This window comes from Falco peregrinus, chromosome 4 (genome assembly GCF_023634155.1).
Source record: "Falco peregrinus isolate bFalPer1 chromosome 4, bFalPer1.pri, whole genome shotgun sequence".
In the NCBI taxonomy this organism is placed as follows: domain Eukaryota; kingdom Metazoa; phylum Chordata; class Aves; order Falconiformes; family Falconidae; genus Falco; species Falco peregrinus.
In genome coordinates, this window is record NC_073724.1 from 50,320,120 (window position 1) to 50,336,811 (window position 16,692).

A 16,692-nucleotide genomic window follows, 5' to 3' on the forward strand; every position below is an offset into this window, starting at 1 on the left:
AGGACATGCCAAAACCAGTATATTTATTACTGCCCTGTACTGACCAGTGTTGAACACAGGGCAGTAATGAATTCCTTTGATCTGTGGGACGCAGCCACAGCATAGCACATTATAGAGCTGCATGAGCTGTGTGGTAAGAACACACTGCTAGCTTACATTCAGCCTGGCAATTGCAACATTCTTCACTGAGTTCTCGTGCTGCTCAGCTAGCTGGTTACCAGCCTATATTGATGCATGGGGGTTGTCTGCTCTTGTACAGTGTTACACTTTTTCATACTGAACTCCATGAGGTTTCTGTCTGTTTAATCCTTAGCATAAGTGCCAGGAGTGGACCACTGAATGTTTTATAGTTCACTGGATTTGAAAATAATCAGAGATACGTTGTCAATTCCATTGTCCATGTGTATTACTGTCAGCATACATGTAGTATGAATCCTGTGAGTATTTGAGTGATTCCCAGTCAGATCCTCTGTATAATTAATAAAGTAGTATTACAGCATTCATTTATATTTCATCTAACATGGACACTAGAGAACTTGGGAATTGGTAGGAATTTTGCCGATGGGAATTTTGCATTTAAATTTTGTAGTTGTCACTGCTTTGTGTGGAAAGTTCTATCAAAAAAGTATTGGTCACAGCATTTGATGTGACATTTACTGAGTTTTTTTCTGGTAGAAAATGCATGAGTATCTTTAAAACAACAGTATTTCATAGTGAAAAATTTTGGAAACGGAATGTCTCAGGTTTGGGAGAGGTAAGGTTTTGGCTGAGTATGAACTCTGCCAATTCATTTTCTGTTGGGTTCTGTAGTGCCTTCACCAACAGTGGATGTAATAAAATCTAGTATTTTATGATAAATCTTTTTTATGAAATACTTTAATCTTTCATTAAAGTATTAATGGTTGCTTTTACTGAGTATGCCTAATGGATGAACCAAGGATGTCACAGCCTCCACTCCTGTGTGTCTTAGGGTCTGCTCCTTCATTTCAGGTGACCATCACACTGAGTTCTATAGGATTCAAAGCTGTTTTCCCTCCCGGTCATCATGCATGCAGGACTGTGGTACTAGGGCTGGCACAGGCTGCAGTGCCCTCACTGCTGTGAAGATACTTAGCAGCAATGATCTGACCTATCTGACTCAAGCAATGCTATTTAGATGTGGAGGAGAAAAAATGGATGTTAGAGGTGAAAAAACACACAGGATAGCAAGGACTCCTTCGTTTACCTAGGAAGGGTGAGACTTTGCTTTTTTCTTTATTTGCCTTATTTTTGTGGTCTGGTGAACCTTTGGCTCCTGTCTGACAACTAACTACAAGAACCCAGAAAACTTATCTGCACCTTATCCAAGGGTGCTACTTTAGCTCTACTATGATGCATGATGCGTTAGACTAAGATCTGCACTATAAAAAGTAATCCAACTTCTGACAGCCTAGAACCTGAAGCTGCTGTAGTATGTAAAAATACGTGTCTATGATATGCATTGGTTGCACAAAACTAGAGGATGGGCTAATGAAACTCCTATTAGTCCAGATTTTACTTAGATGAAAAATTCTTTCTTTTAAGATCAGTTCTGTTGTGGTCTGGAGAAACATATAATAAATGATAATAAAAATAAACAAACATGCAAATTAATAAATAAAAAAAACCCACTGACACATGTTGCTGCATGTGAAACTTTAGCATATGTCAATTATATTGCTAATGCAGATGCCATCCATTTAGAAATGTGAGTATTTTTTACTATGGCTATTAAGTGACAGTGGTCTTCTAATGTCATTCAGTAGGAAAACATGTGTTGTGTTTATTCCTTACTTTCTGGATAGCTCCCTGATGTTCAGCTTCACTCATTTTCCGTACCATAGTCTGAGTTTACTTTAACTGAAACTGTCAAGCAGTAATTCAGTTCTTAACTAGATTTGTGGTGGTGAGACAGAGGGTAACATAAAAAGGCAGAACTTATTGGCATGATTCATCATCATACTTTATTGCATACTCGAGCTTACTGGGCAGGAAATGTTATTAAATTGGAAGATGTATCAGAGCCTTCTGAGTTTGGCAGGATGAGCACCTTAAATCTCTGGAAGGGCCGATGTGTTCAACTCACATTCAGTCCCACTGAACGGCTGCAAGAATATAGATGTTGTTCCAGGTTAAGCTTTGCAAGGGACAACAGCTGGCATTGTGTTCACACTGCAACAATGGTATGGTTAAGAACTAACGTGCAGAAGGCAAATAGTCATGGCAACAGCTATGCTTACCTGTTTTTCTGGGGAGCGGGACATAGCCGCATCTACTTGGTTGCTGCATGTCAAGCACTTATTACAAGTGTCAGCTGCTGTTAGAGAAATCCAGAATCTATGTTTATTTTTCAGTAGATACATAAGTATTAGTAATTATTTGTATTGAAACACAAATAGGGGTAAAACATGAATTGCATGTCAAAGTAACAAGTGAAAACAATGGAGCTCCTGAAGGGAAAAAAGAGATTTTTTTTGGTAAAAGTTTAATGAAATACTATGGAAGAATTAGCTGTAATTGTTTTATGTGAAATAAAACATCTTTTGGAAAAAAATGCCTTATTGGTAGGAACATACGAAAAGTATGACTAACAGGTTCAGACAGGGAAATCTCTGGTATGAGAAATCTGGGAAGTTTCTGCATTATCTGTGGCCCAGCTGTCAGCTCCAGTGTTACTATGGACTGAAATCCTGAAAAGTAGGGACTTTGAGTGGGTCAAGACTGACAGTTCTGTTGTCGTGAATATACAGAAGCAGGAATTAAATTGCATTTGAAAAGGATAAACCAAGAAGATGTTCTTACTTAACAGTAAGTGGCTGCCAAAGAAATTATACTTGTAAAAATGCAGAGTATAGTTTTACCAGTAAATTTCACTGTGTAAGCAGATACAAAGAACTAGCTTTCAGTGTACTGAAAAAGTTGGAACTGGGAAAGTTTTGAAACCAAATTTAATTGCAATGTTTAAACTATCAAATCTTTATATTCAAGCAGGTTATGCAAAAGACACAGCTTATTTCTGGATTTCTCTTTGAATTTTGTTGGATATTCTTCCCACTTTGTGTTAGCCCCATGGATAAACCTCAGTCTCAAATCTTTGAATTTACTGGCTGCTCATGCTGACTGTGGAAAATATTTTTTCAAAAGACTCTTTTGAAATTCTTTTCAAGAACACTGTATCAGAAACATAACACACTGTGCCTCTTCTCTTAGGCAAACTTTCAGATGTTTGTTTCTATTTTGTTGAGCTCCCAACTTCCATATGAAAATACAACCACCAATACATGCACACAATACTTGCATTTTCTGATAATGTGTATTTATTTGTATCCAGAAATACAAATGTTGGGATCAAAATACGAATATAAATAGTATTCTAGACGCACAGCCCTACTTCTTAACACAAAATAAACTGGAATGGATGTGGTCAGTAAGGGAAGGTCGTTGTCTGAGAACCTGAGGAGATGAAGCACACAGGTGTTTGACTTTTCTGGTTAGGTCAGTCTGGGAGATCACTAGGATGGCTGTCTAACTTAGAATGACATACTGGTACTAGTGCTACCTGTATTATTCAAGGCACATTGGGCACATAATTGTACTTTCATTTCACTATGACATCACAAGCTGCACTGCTAGCAAAGAAATCACACACCCCTAAGGAAAACTTAGGAAAGAAGGATAATTAGAAATCTAAAATTTTATTTGTGTTCTATAAGAAAGTTCAGTTTGGCACATAGTTGGCAGTTTTTATGTGATTTCTAAAATTGCACTCACTTAAAAAAATGTCATATGTTGTCATGTTGGCAAAAAATGTTTTGAGAGCCGTATACTGAGAGTTTATAACAGGTAATCCTGAGGTGTTTGATGACTGCCTGTGATAGCCACAGACTGTGCTCAGATTTCCTCCAGCCTAGTGTTACTACTTGTGACAGCCACATGTCGGCCCATGATTTATATGGTTGGTATTGCATGTGAATGTGGATGACAGTAACATCGCAGGACTCCTTAACGACTGCAAAAGAGATTATGGAGGACTGATGCTGTAATCTCTCTGCACAAGGTTTCCCACAGTTGTTCAGAGGAGCACTGTTCTGTGGAAGCCTATTCTGAAATTTTGTTTCCTTTGGAGCACTCTGTCTGGCAGTAGCATACTTCCCTGATCTGCCTGTGTAATACTGCCAGATGCAATTATTTTAGCAGCTTTCCATGATTTCAGTAGCAGCTCACATTTTAAGGATCCCATGTGGTCTGTAAGTATGGAATGGACTCTGTAGCATGCTCTGTTCTACATTCATTTGTCAGCAGGTGGTGTGTTTTTGTTTTGTTTTTTTTAATGTCATCACTATTGTTCTTTTCATCCATTTTCTATTAATGTGCAATTTAGAAATTTTGGCATTTATCTGTTTTAGGTGTCACTTTAAGTACATAAATTACAAATCTCACTTTAAAACTTAAGTTACAAATCCGCTTTCCATAAGCTTTGAAGCCAGCCAATGGATAGCTCAGCCTCTCCAGAACACGATCCAAAGCTCTTCCTGTTTGCTTGTAAGAATATTTTAATTAAACCCCTCTTCTGGTCAGTGGTCTTGATTGATGAGGAAGTTTCTGACTCAGACCTAGCGGCTTTTTTCTTAAAGCTTGTAATCATAACACAGTCTCAATAACAAGCCGTCACCAGCTTCACTGTGGATATTTCATTCTTTGTATTTTATAATGTCGTGTCAATATAGCTTCATCTCTCCCAAGCACTGCCATAGGCAGCAAGAAGGTAAAGAGACATTAGGAGAGTATTAAGTGCTATGTTAAACACTAAAGGGAGCACCTTGGTTCCCCTATAAGAACCTCTACAGGCTGGCTTAGGCCTCCAAGTAAAGCTGAGTTACATGAGTGCTTCCATGACACCAAAGAGGCTGTTATGGCTTCTCTGGCTAGTGTCATTCATTAGCTAGATAAAAGAATACCTGGCGGATAACTGACTGTATCAGTGCCTGATTTGCTTAGTTCAGTCTTTGACAAAGCATACGCGCAGACATATGAATAAATATAACCACACATCTTCTGCTGTCTTACTTTATCCTTCATAAATAGCAAATGATTAGAAGATCAAAATGCATGTTTTGATAAAAAGTAGAGAACTCTCAGGTGTCCAACTCTGAGGACTGAACTTCATGATGAATTTTATTGTCTAATTTCACATATATTCTAGGAAAACCCTTGAGAACTCCAGATGCATACAAATGCTGTCTTGAGGACACACAACAAGAAAAAAAAAGTAGAAGAAAGTTAAGTTTGTAGAAAGGAATACATCATCACAGACCTTGGATATCTCCCTTGAAGAACGTCAGCAGCCACTAACCAAGTGCTTGAAGTCAGTCATAATCCAAAGTTATTTAAAGAAACAGCTACTAGGTAAATTGGATTAGAACAGTATTTATCTCTAATTCAGGAGTTAGTCCTAGAAAGGGTTATAGGGTAGCATTATCAATTTGAGTTATCCACCACAGGTATGGTGTACAAAAATTTACTGTTTAACTTGTCAAAGCAATACAGTCCAAGTGGAGATGATTCTTTTCTGTTAAAACAACATTTCACTTTAGATATAAAGCATAGTTTTCTTTTTAGTATCTAAAACTGGTCTAAATGATGAGGAAAGTAAATTCTCTGTTTGTTTTCCAGACAAACCATAGATCCCAGGGGAAAGGGCAAAACTATTAAGGCCACAGAGTCTTGAAGGCAGGCCTTCATTTTTGGCATATATACTAGAATACTTCAAGAAGATAATATGTTGAACCATAAGAAAGTTGTAGGCATATAAATATGACATAAGACGAACGATGCTATGCTTTTTTTTTTTTTAGTATGTAAGTTTCCATATAAGTTTTCAGTATGTAAGTGTAAATCAAGCTGATTTTGTGCTTGCCAAGGGAGGGAGGGAGGGAATATCTAAAGTGAAGTCTGGGAAAAAAAAGAAAAGCTCTAAAGGAAAAAGAACCTCACCTTTCAGCTGTGGAAATGAATTGCCAATGCATTGCTTGGGTTTTGTCTATTTTAAACAGTCTTCTGAGAAGTGACCTGGATGAGGTAAACATCAGCCTCAAGTTTATGCTCTGCATCTCTTGGTGTAATGAAGTTGCTAAGTGAAGAAGGAAGGATTCTGCTAAACTGCTGAAATCTCACTGCAGTTTTCTTGCTACTTAGTAATTAAGAAACCTACAGCCTGCTTAAAAATTAAAGAAGAATCACACAAATGCTCAGAGTGTAGGTTGAAGACATCTAGAGTATTGGTCACACACTGTGGTGCTCAGGAAGAACCCCAGCAATGTTAGTGTCCCACTTTCTAGCTCTTGGGCTAGAAGTAGTATAAGCTTCGGTATCAAGAAAAGCTAAAGGCACTAATGTAAGAGGCACAAAGATTTCACTGTAAGCAAGAAGAAGAATATACTTTGAAAAAAATCATGTCATTGTGTAAGCAGCTAAGAATATGGCCTATGGCTTGCCTTTTCTTAGTGCTTTTATGGAAACCCAGAAAGAGCAGCCAATTGGAAAAGTACAGTCTGTTATGGACAGCCTTTACATGTTGCAGTGGATGCCTTGTTTTACAGCTTAGAAGGTAACACCAACCCTCCAGATTGTGAGGCTAATGAAATCTGTCTTAAAATAATGAGTTTCCCTTCCCACAAAGTCACCAGTACAGCAACTATGGTCTTCCCAGAGTTGTCTCCTACCCAGTCACTTGGAGCGTGGGCGGAGCAGAGTCATTTTTCTAGAGAGATGGTGAAATTTAGTGTAAAAAGGAGGTAAGCATGAAGTGACCAGGTAAACTGAATTGTGATAAATTCATGCAGCAACATGAGGCACTAGACTCTGGGACACATTAGCACTGCAAAAATGTTTGAGAGAGCTATCTATCTAAGTTACTTGGCAGGATGCCTCCAATTCCAGAAATATAATTTCCTGTCAGCTAAACGCTCATGTGTCACTACTGTTCTAGTTGGTGAATGTTCAAACAGATGTGGATGATTTGGAATTAGCTGTTGGTAGTTGGTAGAAAGAACTGACTAAGAGGAGTGGGACAGGTAAGAACTGCACAGTAAATAAAATAATTTCTCCCCGCCCCCTTTTAGCTTCACTACACATTGCTGTCTCTGTGAAGACAGTTCTGGCTTTTCTGATTCTTTCTGCTGTAATTTTTATCATTTTTATTGGTACATACAATATACAAATATATAGTTGAGAGTTGATGAAGGAGAAAATGAGCATCTGAAAGAGAAACAAGGCTTTCAAAGCGCCTGAGGTGTTTTAATCTACAGCCTTACTTCTTGATTACTGTTCCACATTACTGCTGGACATGGAGACAACATAAACTGGCTGCAAGTTTTTATACACTTATTCATGGAAGAATGGTTGCAAAAGAAGGAGCTGTCAGTATGCTAGGCATCAGGGCTAGAAGAACTGAGAAGACTGAGTTAAGCAGACCAGTATTTTTATACGTACTTAATTATTGCCTTGGAAATGCTGGTCTCAATGCAGGAAAACACTGTCCATCACTTTTAACTGAAGGGGGAGAATAAGAGATTTGACTTTAGATTCTCCTGGGAAAAGTTGTTTATTTAAACAAACTCTCATAGTCTTTTTTGTAACTTCAAAAAGGAGGGAATGTAATGTGAAGATACTTGATTTTGTGGTTTTACATACATGTCCAAATGTGTTCATTTCACTTGTTTCTGCTTTCGCCATTCCCTTTCCTTCCTTGGAAGGGTAAAAAAAAAGTACTAAATAATAAAAAGAAGTGGTTGAATAAATGCAAGTCTTGAATACGTAATTATATGATAAGAAAATGTTCTAAAGTACTAAAAGGTGGTTCTTACATTTCTCATGGGGCAATGCACAAAGTGTTAATTTTTCTCAATTTGCAAAAGAAGCGAAAGAATATCTGGCTGTTAATGAGGATATTCTTACTGCTACAGAAGGATATGGCACATAGATATATGTAGACCACATTATATAGGTGTCTAGAATACATTTTGAAAGATGCACAGCCTGGAAAGCATATCTTCCCTGATTTCTATGGTTTTTCAGTGGCTGCCAAAGCACAGAGCAGTGAAGCAAAGAGAGTAAACCAAGCAACTAGGAATAAGCAGGGGCATGTATTCTGCAACCTACCAGCCTGGGGCCGCTCACCTTGCACATAAATCAATTTTTTGCACATAACCCCAAAGTAGAATATATTACACAGTAGAGAATGTCCTCTGCTGTCAGTATAAGAGTGGAAGCCAGTAGTGCTTGCAGATTCTTTCTTGGTTAGTACTGTAGAAAAAAAGTGGATTTAAATGCTTCCAACTTCTGTTTATGAAAGCACTCAGAAAACAGAGGCAATATGAATGGACATAGCAGAATCAGTCTTCCAAGGAAGGATCTGATGGGATTGCATGCTTTTAGCAGGAATAGGTAGCCATGAACAGAAGTGTAAGAAAAGTATATGCTCATCGTCTAAAATGGGAACGTTCCACCTCCACACTTACTCGCAGGACATTCACTCAAGCATGTAATTGCTAAATAAACCTCACTTTACCTGTTCAAGATCTAATGGTGGAAGGCATCTTGTTGTGCCTCACCTGCCTCAGTACTCCTACCAAAATCAATTGATTGTGCAGAGGGTTTGCAGAATCAGGCCCCTAAAGGATAACTTTCTTTCCTTTATTTAAGCTTGATATATAGTGTTATCGCAAAATATGGCTGAAGGTGGCTGCTAGAGTGAACTAATTCATAATTAGAGACCAGGATATTCAACTTCAATCAGCTTCTTGCACTGCTGAAAATATAACTCTCATCCTTAAATAAAATCCATACTTCCAAGTGCAGGACATAGACATTTACAGAGTAATAGATTTTACAGAGTAATATGCTACTGAGAGTTAGCAAAAACCTCAACATGTATTTTGAAATCAGAAGGTTATAATTGGTTTAGAAGACCTCAGGCTGGACAGATTTTTCCAAAAATAAGGTTTTGGTCCTGCCCCAAAATATTTCTTCTCTGTGCTTCTAATTTGAATTTTGTCAGTCCTTAGAGAAGTGACTCCTCTCCCCCATGTAAACCCAGCTCTGACTCTGATATTTTAGACAAGTGAACAACAGAAGAAAGTATTTTGAGCTACAGTTAAATTTTATGTTAGTATTTTTTTTCAATTAAAAATTCAGTGGAAGCACAGAGCAACAGCAATGATAGACAGTGATGTTTCAAAGAACATGACAGCATTTCTGTTCCTTTAGAATTACCATTGCATTAGTCTTTGCTTGTTTGCAGGATTTTCCTTCTGAGGAGAAAAGGAACTGCTCTTCAATGACGTCTATTACTCAGCTTTTATCAAATATTGTGTGGAAAAGAAACACATTTTTTGAGATGATAAAAAAATAATCAGGTCCTCCAGATGAAGAAAAAAAAATAGAGTTTTGTTTTTAGGTATGTTTTAACTTCAATAATTTGTAACCATTTGTCATCCAAAGGGTAGTGAAAAACTATTGCTATTTAGTTTTGAATCTGTTTTGTTTGCTTGGTAACAATTATTGAGATAGTCTGTAAAAGACGTAATCTAGTTTAACACTAAAACTAGTTTTTGAAAAAAAAGGGTAGTTTAAGAATTTAATGGTCAAAAGCTTGCAAAATACAAAATAGCTTTTTAGTGTAAAATATAGTGGCAGTTTAGGAAAAAAACTAAAACTTTTTCTACATATGGCAACTACTCCATGTTTAATCCAAGTGTGACAGTTGAGTTCCTGTAATGCACTGTTCAAGTAAAGTATTCAGTCTTCAGCTCAGACCCAGGGAACAACTGCCATCAGTAAGGACTGCCATATTTAACTTTATGGAAGGAACAAAAAATGTCCCTTGGCGCACATGGGTTTTGAATTTGTAAAATAAATTTGAGAGAAGCAATGAGAATGCATGAGATCACTTTTAGTAAATTGCAATCTGAAGAAAGTCACATATTCCTAGTTCTATTATATAGTGATTTTTACTCATGGCCTATCAGCTGTGATCTGCTACAATGACACAAGCAGGAATCTTGTCCTGCTTCAAGTAGAGTTCTTTAGAAATCAATGACCATCCTGTGTTTAACCAGTCATAAAAAAGACATTTAAAAGCCTGAAAAACTGTAGAAGTTATGCCTACAGCTGCCTCAGAGATATGCAAGTCTTTTATTTATATTAAAATAGTAGCTTTCTTATAACTCTGTCTTTTTACCTTAAGTTAAAACTAACATGTGTAGGTAAGTGGCTAGTTCCATTAATCCCAGACCTTTGCAGAAAGTAATGTCCATGTTTTGATCTCACCACAGACATTTCTTACTGTCTTTTGGTGATTTCTCTATAGCAAGGAGGTTACCAATGAGATGTTTCCCAAAACCTATGGGATATAGCTCAAGCAAGTTTAAATACAAATGAGTGTTTTTGTTGGCTTTGACTTATTTGCCAGTGCCAGCATATGTTGCTCTGAGCCTTAGGGATATGGCAGTATTTTAAGAAAGTGTGGGAATGAAAAACAAAAATGACATATTTAACCTTTGCCTGAATTGTGTATAGCTTCTATGCCAAGGGAGAATAGTAGAGATTCTAATATACAACAATTATTCATAAACATCGCTCACACTACAAATTCAGCTGAATTTTATAAGAATCTTTTCCTTAAAATGAATAGCAGTAAGGAGAGAATTCTTCCATGTTTTTCTTTTTCAGGCAATTACATATTAAAATTCTTCATCAGGTTCTGTGATGGTGAAAGTTAATGTGGCCTTTATAATTTGCGATGAAACTGACCATGTCCTTCACTTTTTCTGCACTCTCACCATCCCTCCACAGTGTAAAAACACAGCAGTCTTCACCACTACAGGCAACATTTAAAGATAGAGGTATCCAACCCAGTAGACCAGGTTAAACAGCAGGAAGGATGTAGGAAAAAAGACCCTAGAGTAAGAGTCCAGTTCTAAGATGTCTATGTGAATCCGTCCTCTCCTCCACGAGCCTGATTTACACTCTTCGTAACAACAGAAAAAGCTCTGGCAGTCTTTCCCATCCAGGCATTCATAGACACACGCATCTTCAAATTCTTGCCAATACATGGCATTGTTCAATGTGATGACTGTAGTTGGTGGTCTCATATCAAGTACAGAATAATTCTGAGGAGACAAAAAGAAGCCAACAGTTTTATAAGCTTCCATGGATGATGCAGATCACAATTAATAATCATGGGAAAAAATCACAGGAGCTGAAAATAAGAGGTCGATACTAACGGAATTCTAGATTTAGGAAGCATCTTCCTTTCCCTCAGAAGACGCCTTTCAATATGAATTTCCGTAGAGACATTGTGGCGTAGCAAGTTAAATAGTTCCCGGTGTATTTTCTACTTGGATAACTTAAGCATATATTTCCTAGTAATCATTTTTTCACACTTAGGAGTTCACTTGCCTGTCAGAATATTGTTTTCAAGTTGCTTTAAACACTTACAGCTACTACATTTAAGTGTGGATTCTGAAAAATAAGGAAGATGTTCCCCTATCCCATTTAATTACAGAACAATCTCCAGTTTGTATAGCTACATTCACTGCCTCTTAACTTTTTTATTATGATCTATAGCACCAGACATGGTCAGCAACAGATAGCGATGATTTCAGTACAGGATATCAAAATGCCATCCCTAGGCATGTCCCCTTAGTGCTTATCACACTAACGACGCTCAGAACTAGGACTTTGATATCACGCTTCCTCACAGTACTACTCGCACCTACAGCCCTCTCCTCCTTCAATGTACTCCCTATTTACACTTTGTCAGCTTTTCTGTCACACATTTCCTTTTCTTGAAAGATGCTTTCTCACAATGGTGTCCTCTCTCATCAAGCCACCCGTTCCATCCTCACAAATGTCACCTCCTCCGCTGGCATCACTAGGAAAGGTCCCATCAGCTTCGCTGCCTATCTGCACCACCCTGACAAAGCAGACTGCAGCCCTGTCAACGCAGTTTTCTCCATGTCAGGGGCCCTTCTGCTCCCTGTGATTGTGCTGAACATTGCCTTTGCCTGCAGGAGCATCCTGGGTATGCCTCTGTGTCGTGCCTGCTGACATTCTGGAGGATGCTCTGGGCCCCTGCTTCTACTCTTACTGTGCAAAGTACTCAACATTTCCTCTTGAAGGTGTTGGGTCATATCTGAAAACTTTCACTCTGGATGTGAAACAGATCAGTGATATGACTGATGTCCCTCAGTGGAAATTTTCCTTTTTCTGTTGACTTCATTTTCTTTCTACAAATTCTTTGGTTTGGCACACGATAATATTACCCACCTCTAAAAATGCTGGTCCCTGAGCTAATAATTGATGTGGTATCCCTCTGCTTAGATACTGGCATCTTCAACATAAATAACTACATCTGAACAGCTGCCCTATGGTATCCAGCCAATTACTTCTAGGACACAATTCATCTCATCATAAGTAAATGGCTGAAATCTCTCAGGTGTATTGTGCTGTGGACTGTAAACAGATTGCAGTTAGAAGAAGATTATTGCAAATTTATTTCTTGTGAATGGCTTTATCTCTGAGATTAGATGACAGAAATGACACCCTCATGGTCTTGCATTTGTAAAGCTTCAGGTGGCTGGTTTCAGAGCTTTACAATGTGCTGTCACATGGGAAAAAAGTCTAATATTATTGTACAAGCAATCATTTTTTGACTGTAGTGCTAAGGAGAGAAAAAAGATGTGACTAAATTATGCATGGAATTCTGCTATAGCACTATGTCACATATATTTCCTTTATTGTAGGCCTTTATGAAAATTTCCTACTTGGGGCTACAATATTGATGTTAAAAAGAGGAAAGGCTAAGTTAGATCTCTCCAGACAGTTTTGGTAAGTGAAGATAAATAAATGCCCTGGTTCTGCAAAGGAAACTTTCTCATCTGTCAATAGCCTGGGGTTTTCTCTTGGTTTTTTTTGTATCAACTATCTGCTCAGGACAGAAGATAAAACAAATGCCCTGATAATACAGAGCGATTAATCTGGTTGCTTTAATCTCTGTCAGCTAGGAGGCATCCTGAAATGACTAGATACCAGGTGAAGGCGCATGTGTGTCCTGTGCGTCCTGCTGAGCTGGGGTTGGGAGGAGGGCTGGAGTGGTCACCAGCCCAGTACCACCTGAGAGGTCTGGCAAGGCAAGCTGTAAATTATAAATTTCAGCTTCAACATCCAAACCAAGAAATGCAAAAGCAGTGTTTCAGTTCTGTCCTTGTTGTTATTTGGATCTGATAGATGGGAAGCAGGCCATCCAATCAGCTGATTAACTAGCCATCTGTATAATTATAGTTATATGTATTATAGTATGTATTCCAGTTTCAGATTTCATACCATTTAGATAAACGATTTTGTGCTCAGTTTCAACTTTTATTACAACTGTACACGTATAGTTATCTAGAGGTTTGGGAAGAGGATTTATTCCATTTGTAGATACAATACAGCTAACTGTTAAACTTGTTTGCCTAATTTTTTTTAAAATCCACCTGAAAGCTTGCTGAAGATTTTACAGATACACATAAACAAATTATTTTCTATGAAACTCAGTTAAAGCTTCATACAAATTTATGACATAACCTGTGCTTATTACTTTTCTATAAAATGTAATGAGAAACTGCAGTATTACATAAAGCAGGCATGCAAAATTTCTGAGGTAAAAATAACAGACAATATTCTACACTTGACCCTTCTCCCTCCCAAATCATCTGACAAATCCTTATAGAAAGAGGCAACTATGTTCCTCTGCCACAGCCAAACCCAAACTGACCTTTTAAGAAAAAAACAAAACTTTATAGTGAAGTCAGGATAAAGCATAATATAGTGTTACAGCTTTCTTGGGAATTACTGCCAGTAAATGTCAACCATATATTCATGCCTCTATTGCTCTCACTGAAAAAAAAAGCTTACTTACCATCACATGACCAAAACTGACATCTGGTAGCTTAAAATAAAGATAACAAAAGAATTACTCAGAAGAAAACATACTTATTTTTTCATATGCATCTAATGTTCAATAGCATTCCTAAAACAAAGCCTTTCAATGCATTTGTCCACAAAACACTTCAAGCTGAGTATTGTATATGTTGAGCATATTCTCTACACTTTAAAACTGCATGAAACCTCAGCAGAATGCACACCTAGTTTCCATCCACTTTAAATCTTTATTCAACCCATTACATTTATTTATTTAGCAAACAATAGCTAAGTGAGCATTTGTTCTTGTGTTAATTTAAATCTTATCAATGTTGCATGCTTTTCCTCATCTTCATTCACATGTATGGAAATGCATCCTACTCACAAAGATACTCCTGACATTTTCATTCAATTTTTCTATAGGATAGCAATTTTAGTTTCATCATTAGCAAGTTCATTTTGATTGTATCATGCAGCCATCTATAAAACTTTTCCTTAAGTGACCACCTCCGGTTTTGTACTTAGGAACAAGCTCTGTTGTGCACAGGGCTAAAAACAAGTGCTGGTTCCCAGTGGAGACATTGAAATCCTATTTATAAAGTTCATAAATATTTCTAGACCTGTTAAGCCATGAAATAACAGATGCATTTGAATATACATTGATGTGCATATATTTGTATAACAAGCTATTCAGTCTGTTCCACTGGGAGCCCTTTGTGACTACCAGCGCAGTAATTGGAGGACAAAAGATGCGTAGGCAGGGTTGCTGTCTCACAGTCAGCAGGCTGCTTCTGTTAGGAACAGATCTCACTCCACAGGCACATAACTGCTTCTACTGTTACTGTGAGTAACTATTTTCCATCAGCTTTCAAGGCAGACCACACTGCAAACTGGGAAGAGCTCAGAGGAGCAGAGCACCATGGGATTACAGGCTGTCATTGAATGATTCTCTGTTCTCTGAGCCATGCACATATTAGAAAAGAAATTTAAATGCTCTTATCTTACCGACTTTTTCTTCTTACTACAGTTTGGTTTCCTGCAACTTGAGTAGTAGTTGAGAGTTGCATACTCCATCAGAGCAGCAAAGACAAATAGAAAGCATACAGTCACAAACAAATCCATCGCGGTGACATAGGATACACGGGGTAATGACTTTCTCGCAATGGTACTCAAAGTTGTCATGGTCAATACTGTGGTGATGCCTGCAAAGAGAAACTTGATTTAATTGTATGCAACATCATCTCTCCATGTCACAGAAGAATCTTTGGAAACAAACATACAAAACAGAAATCCAAAATGTACCCAAATAATTAATTATTTTCATTTGGTAGTATAAAAATAATAAAAAACAACATCAGTAGAGGCAGTGGTATTTTGCAAACAAAGATTTCCTCAGCTGTTTATATTCATCTTTGCAAAAGTGACATTCCCACGCATCTCAGTATGCTTTTCCTCATCTATTCCTTTTTCTGATGCCAGTTAGGTTGGAGGTGGGGGTGCAGGACAAGGAGAGAATGAAGAAATTTTTGAAAAAAGCATAAAGCAGAAAAGATACTAAACCCAGAAAAATAAAAAATAAGAAACTTAGAAAACAATGAAGGAAACATGGTCTTTTTCACAACAGTACTTCTCTCATGAAAAATCTTGTGCTCAAAAAAGAAAATAAAAAAATGGCGGGGGCCAAGAAATTTTGCTGCGAAGCTCTGACTATGAGTTTTAAAAATGTGTTTTCACACCATTGGGATTCCTTCACTGCTATTTTCCTTCTCAGTAAGGGAAAACAGACTCTCATACAAACTTCAGATGTAACCTTAATGGAAATAGCCTTTTTAATTCATACAAAGCATAACAACTTAGACATTAGATATGGGAATAATGAATATAATGGGAATTACTTAGTGTGAAATATCCTGAAACAATAAAACTTGTCCTAGAATGAAATCTATGGGGTGTCAGTTATTTGGCTGCTGGTAATTCATATAATTTGTCTTCATTCCTGAGGAACAGAAGTTTTCATTCCCACTTTGGGCTGATGCTTTTAATCATTCATTATGAACTACATGCCTTCTTACCGAACAAAATAAAACTCCTCAATGGCTTAGTAAGAAAAATAAAGCTTTCACTCAAATAAGTCTCAAGACAGAATCTGCTCTAAAAACAACATAACCATAAGGTAATCTTTCTTTTTATAGTTAAAGTGATATTTTGCAATGGTACATAGTGTTTGAAATTGCAAGGGATGACTGAAACTATGCCTTATAGTAAAATTACTTCCCACAAACAACACTCTGGAGAGAAAGAAGTATCTGTGGATTACTTTGGACTACTTTCCGTTTATGAAGGAGTGCCCACCTTTGATTTGTAGCATTTGATAGAAACTACAGTGATTCACAAGAATAACCCTCCCCATTCCAACAGTCCCTGGAAGAACCAAAAGGCAGATTATTGCCTGGGGCTCAACCTTCTACAGTGAATAATCACTAATTGTATTCCTTAAATATCCACTACCCAGAAACAAACAAACAAACAAACAAATAAGCAAAAGTTGCTGAAAACCTCACAACCCAATAACCAAGATGAAAGCGGTGCTGATAGGAAGTGGGAAATGCGGACTTTATGTGTATCTTGGATATCTAAAATCTATTGTGAAGATAGCTTTCTGTTTCCTGTCATCTGTGCCACCTCCCAGTATAAGCACATGTGGCTGCC

At 37.5% G+C, this 16,692-nt stretch overlaps 1 protein-coding gene across 1 annotated transcript in view; it reads right to left on the bottom strand.

Annotated features, from left to right (window-relative positions):
• Positions 1-9,307: 9,307 nt before the first annotated feature.
• The window catches only part of LOC101919915 (gamma-aminobutyric acid type A receptor subunit gamma3), a 154,654-nt gene continuing 147,269 nt past the window's right edge, over positions 9,308-16,692 (bottom strand). Inside the window, exons 5-7 of the mRNA XM_027788758.2 lie at positions 14,989-15,185; positions 13,982-14,011; positions 9,308-11,189 (exon numbers count right to left, since the gene is read on the bottom strand). Of these exons, the coding sequence (XP_027644559.2) occupies positions 10,911-11,189; positions 13,982-14,011; positions 14,989-15,185 (506 nt within the window). The 3' untranslated portion in view covers positions 9,308-10,910. The remainder of the gene's footprint in view (positions 11,190-13,981; positions 14,012-14,988; positions 15,186-16,692) is intronic.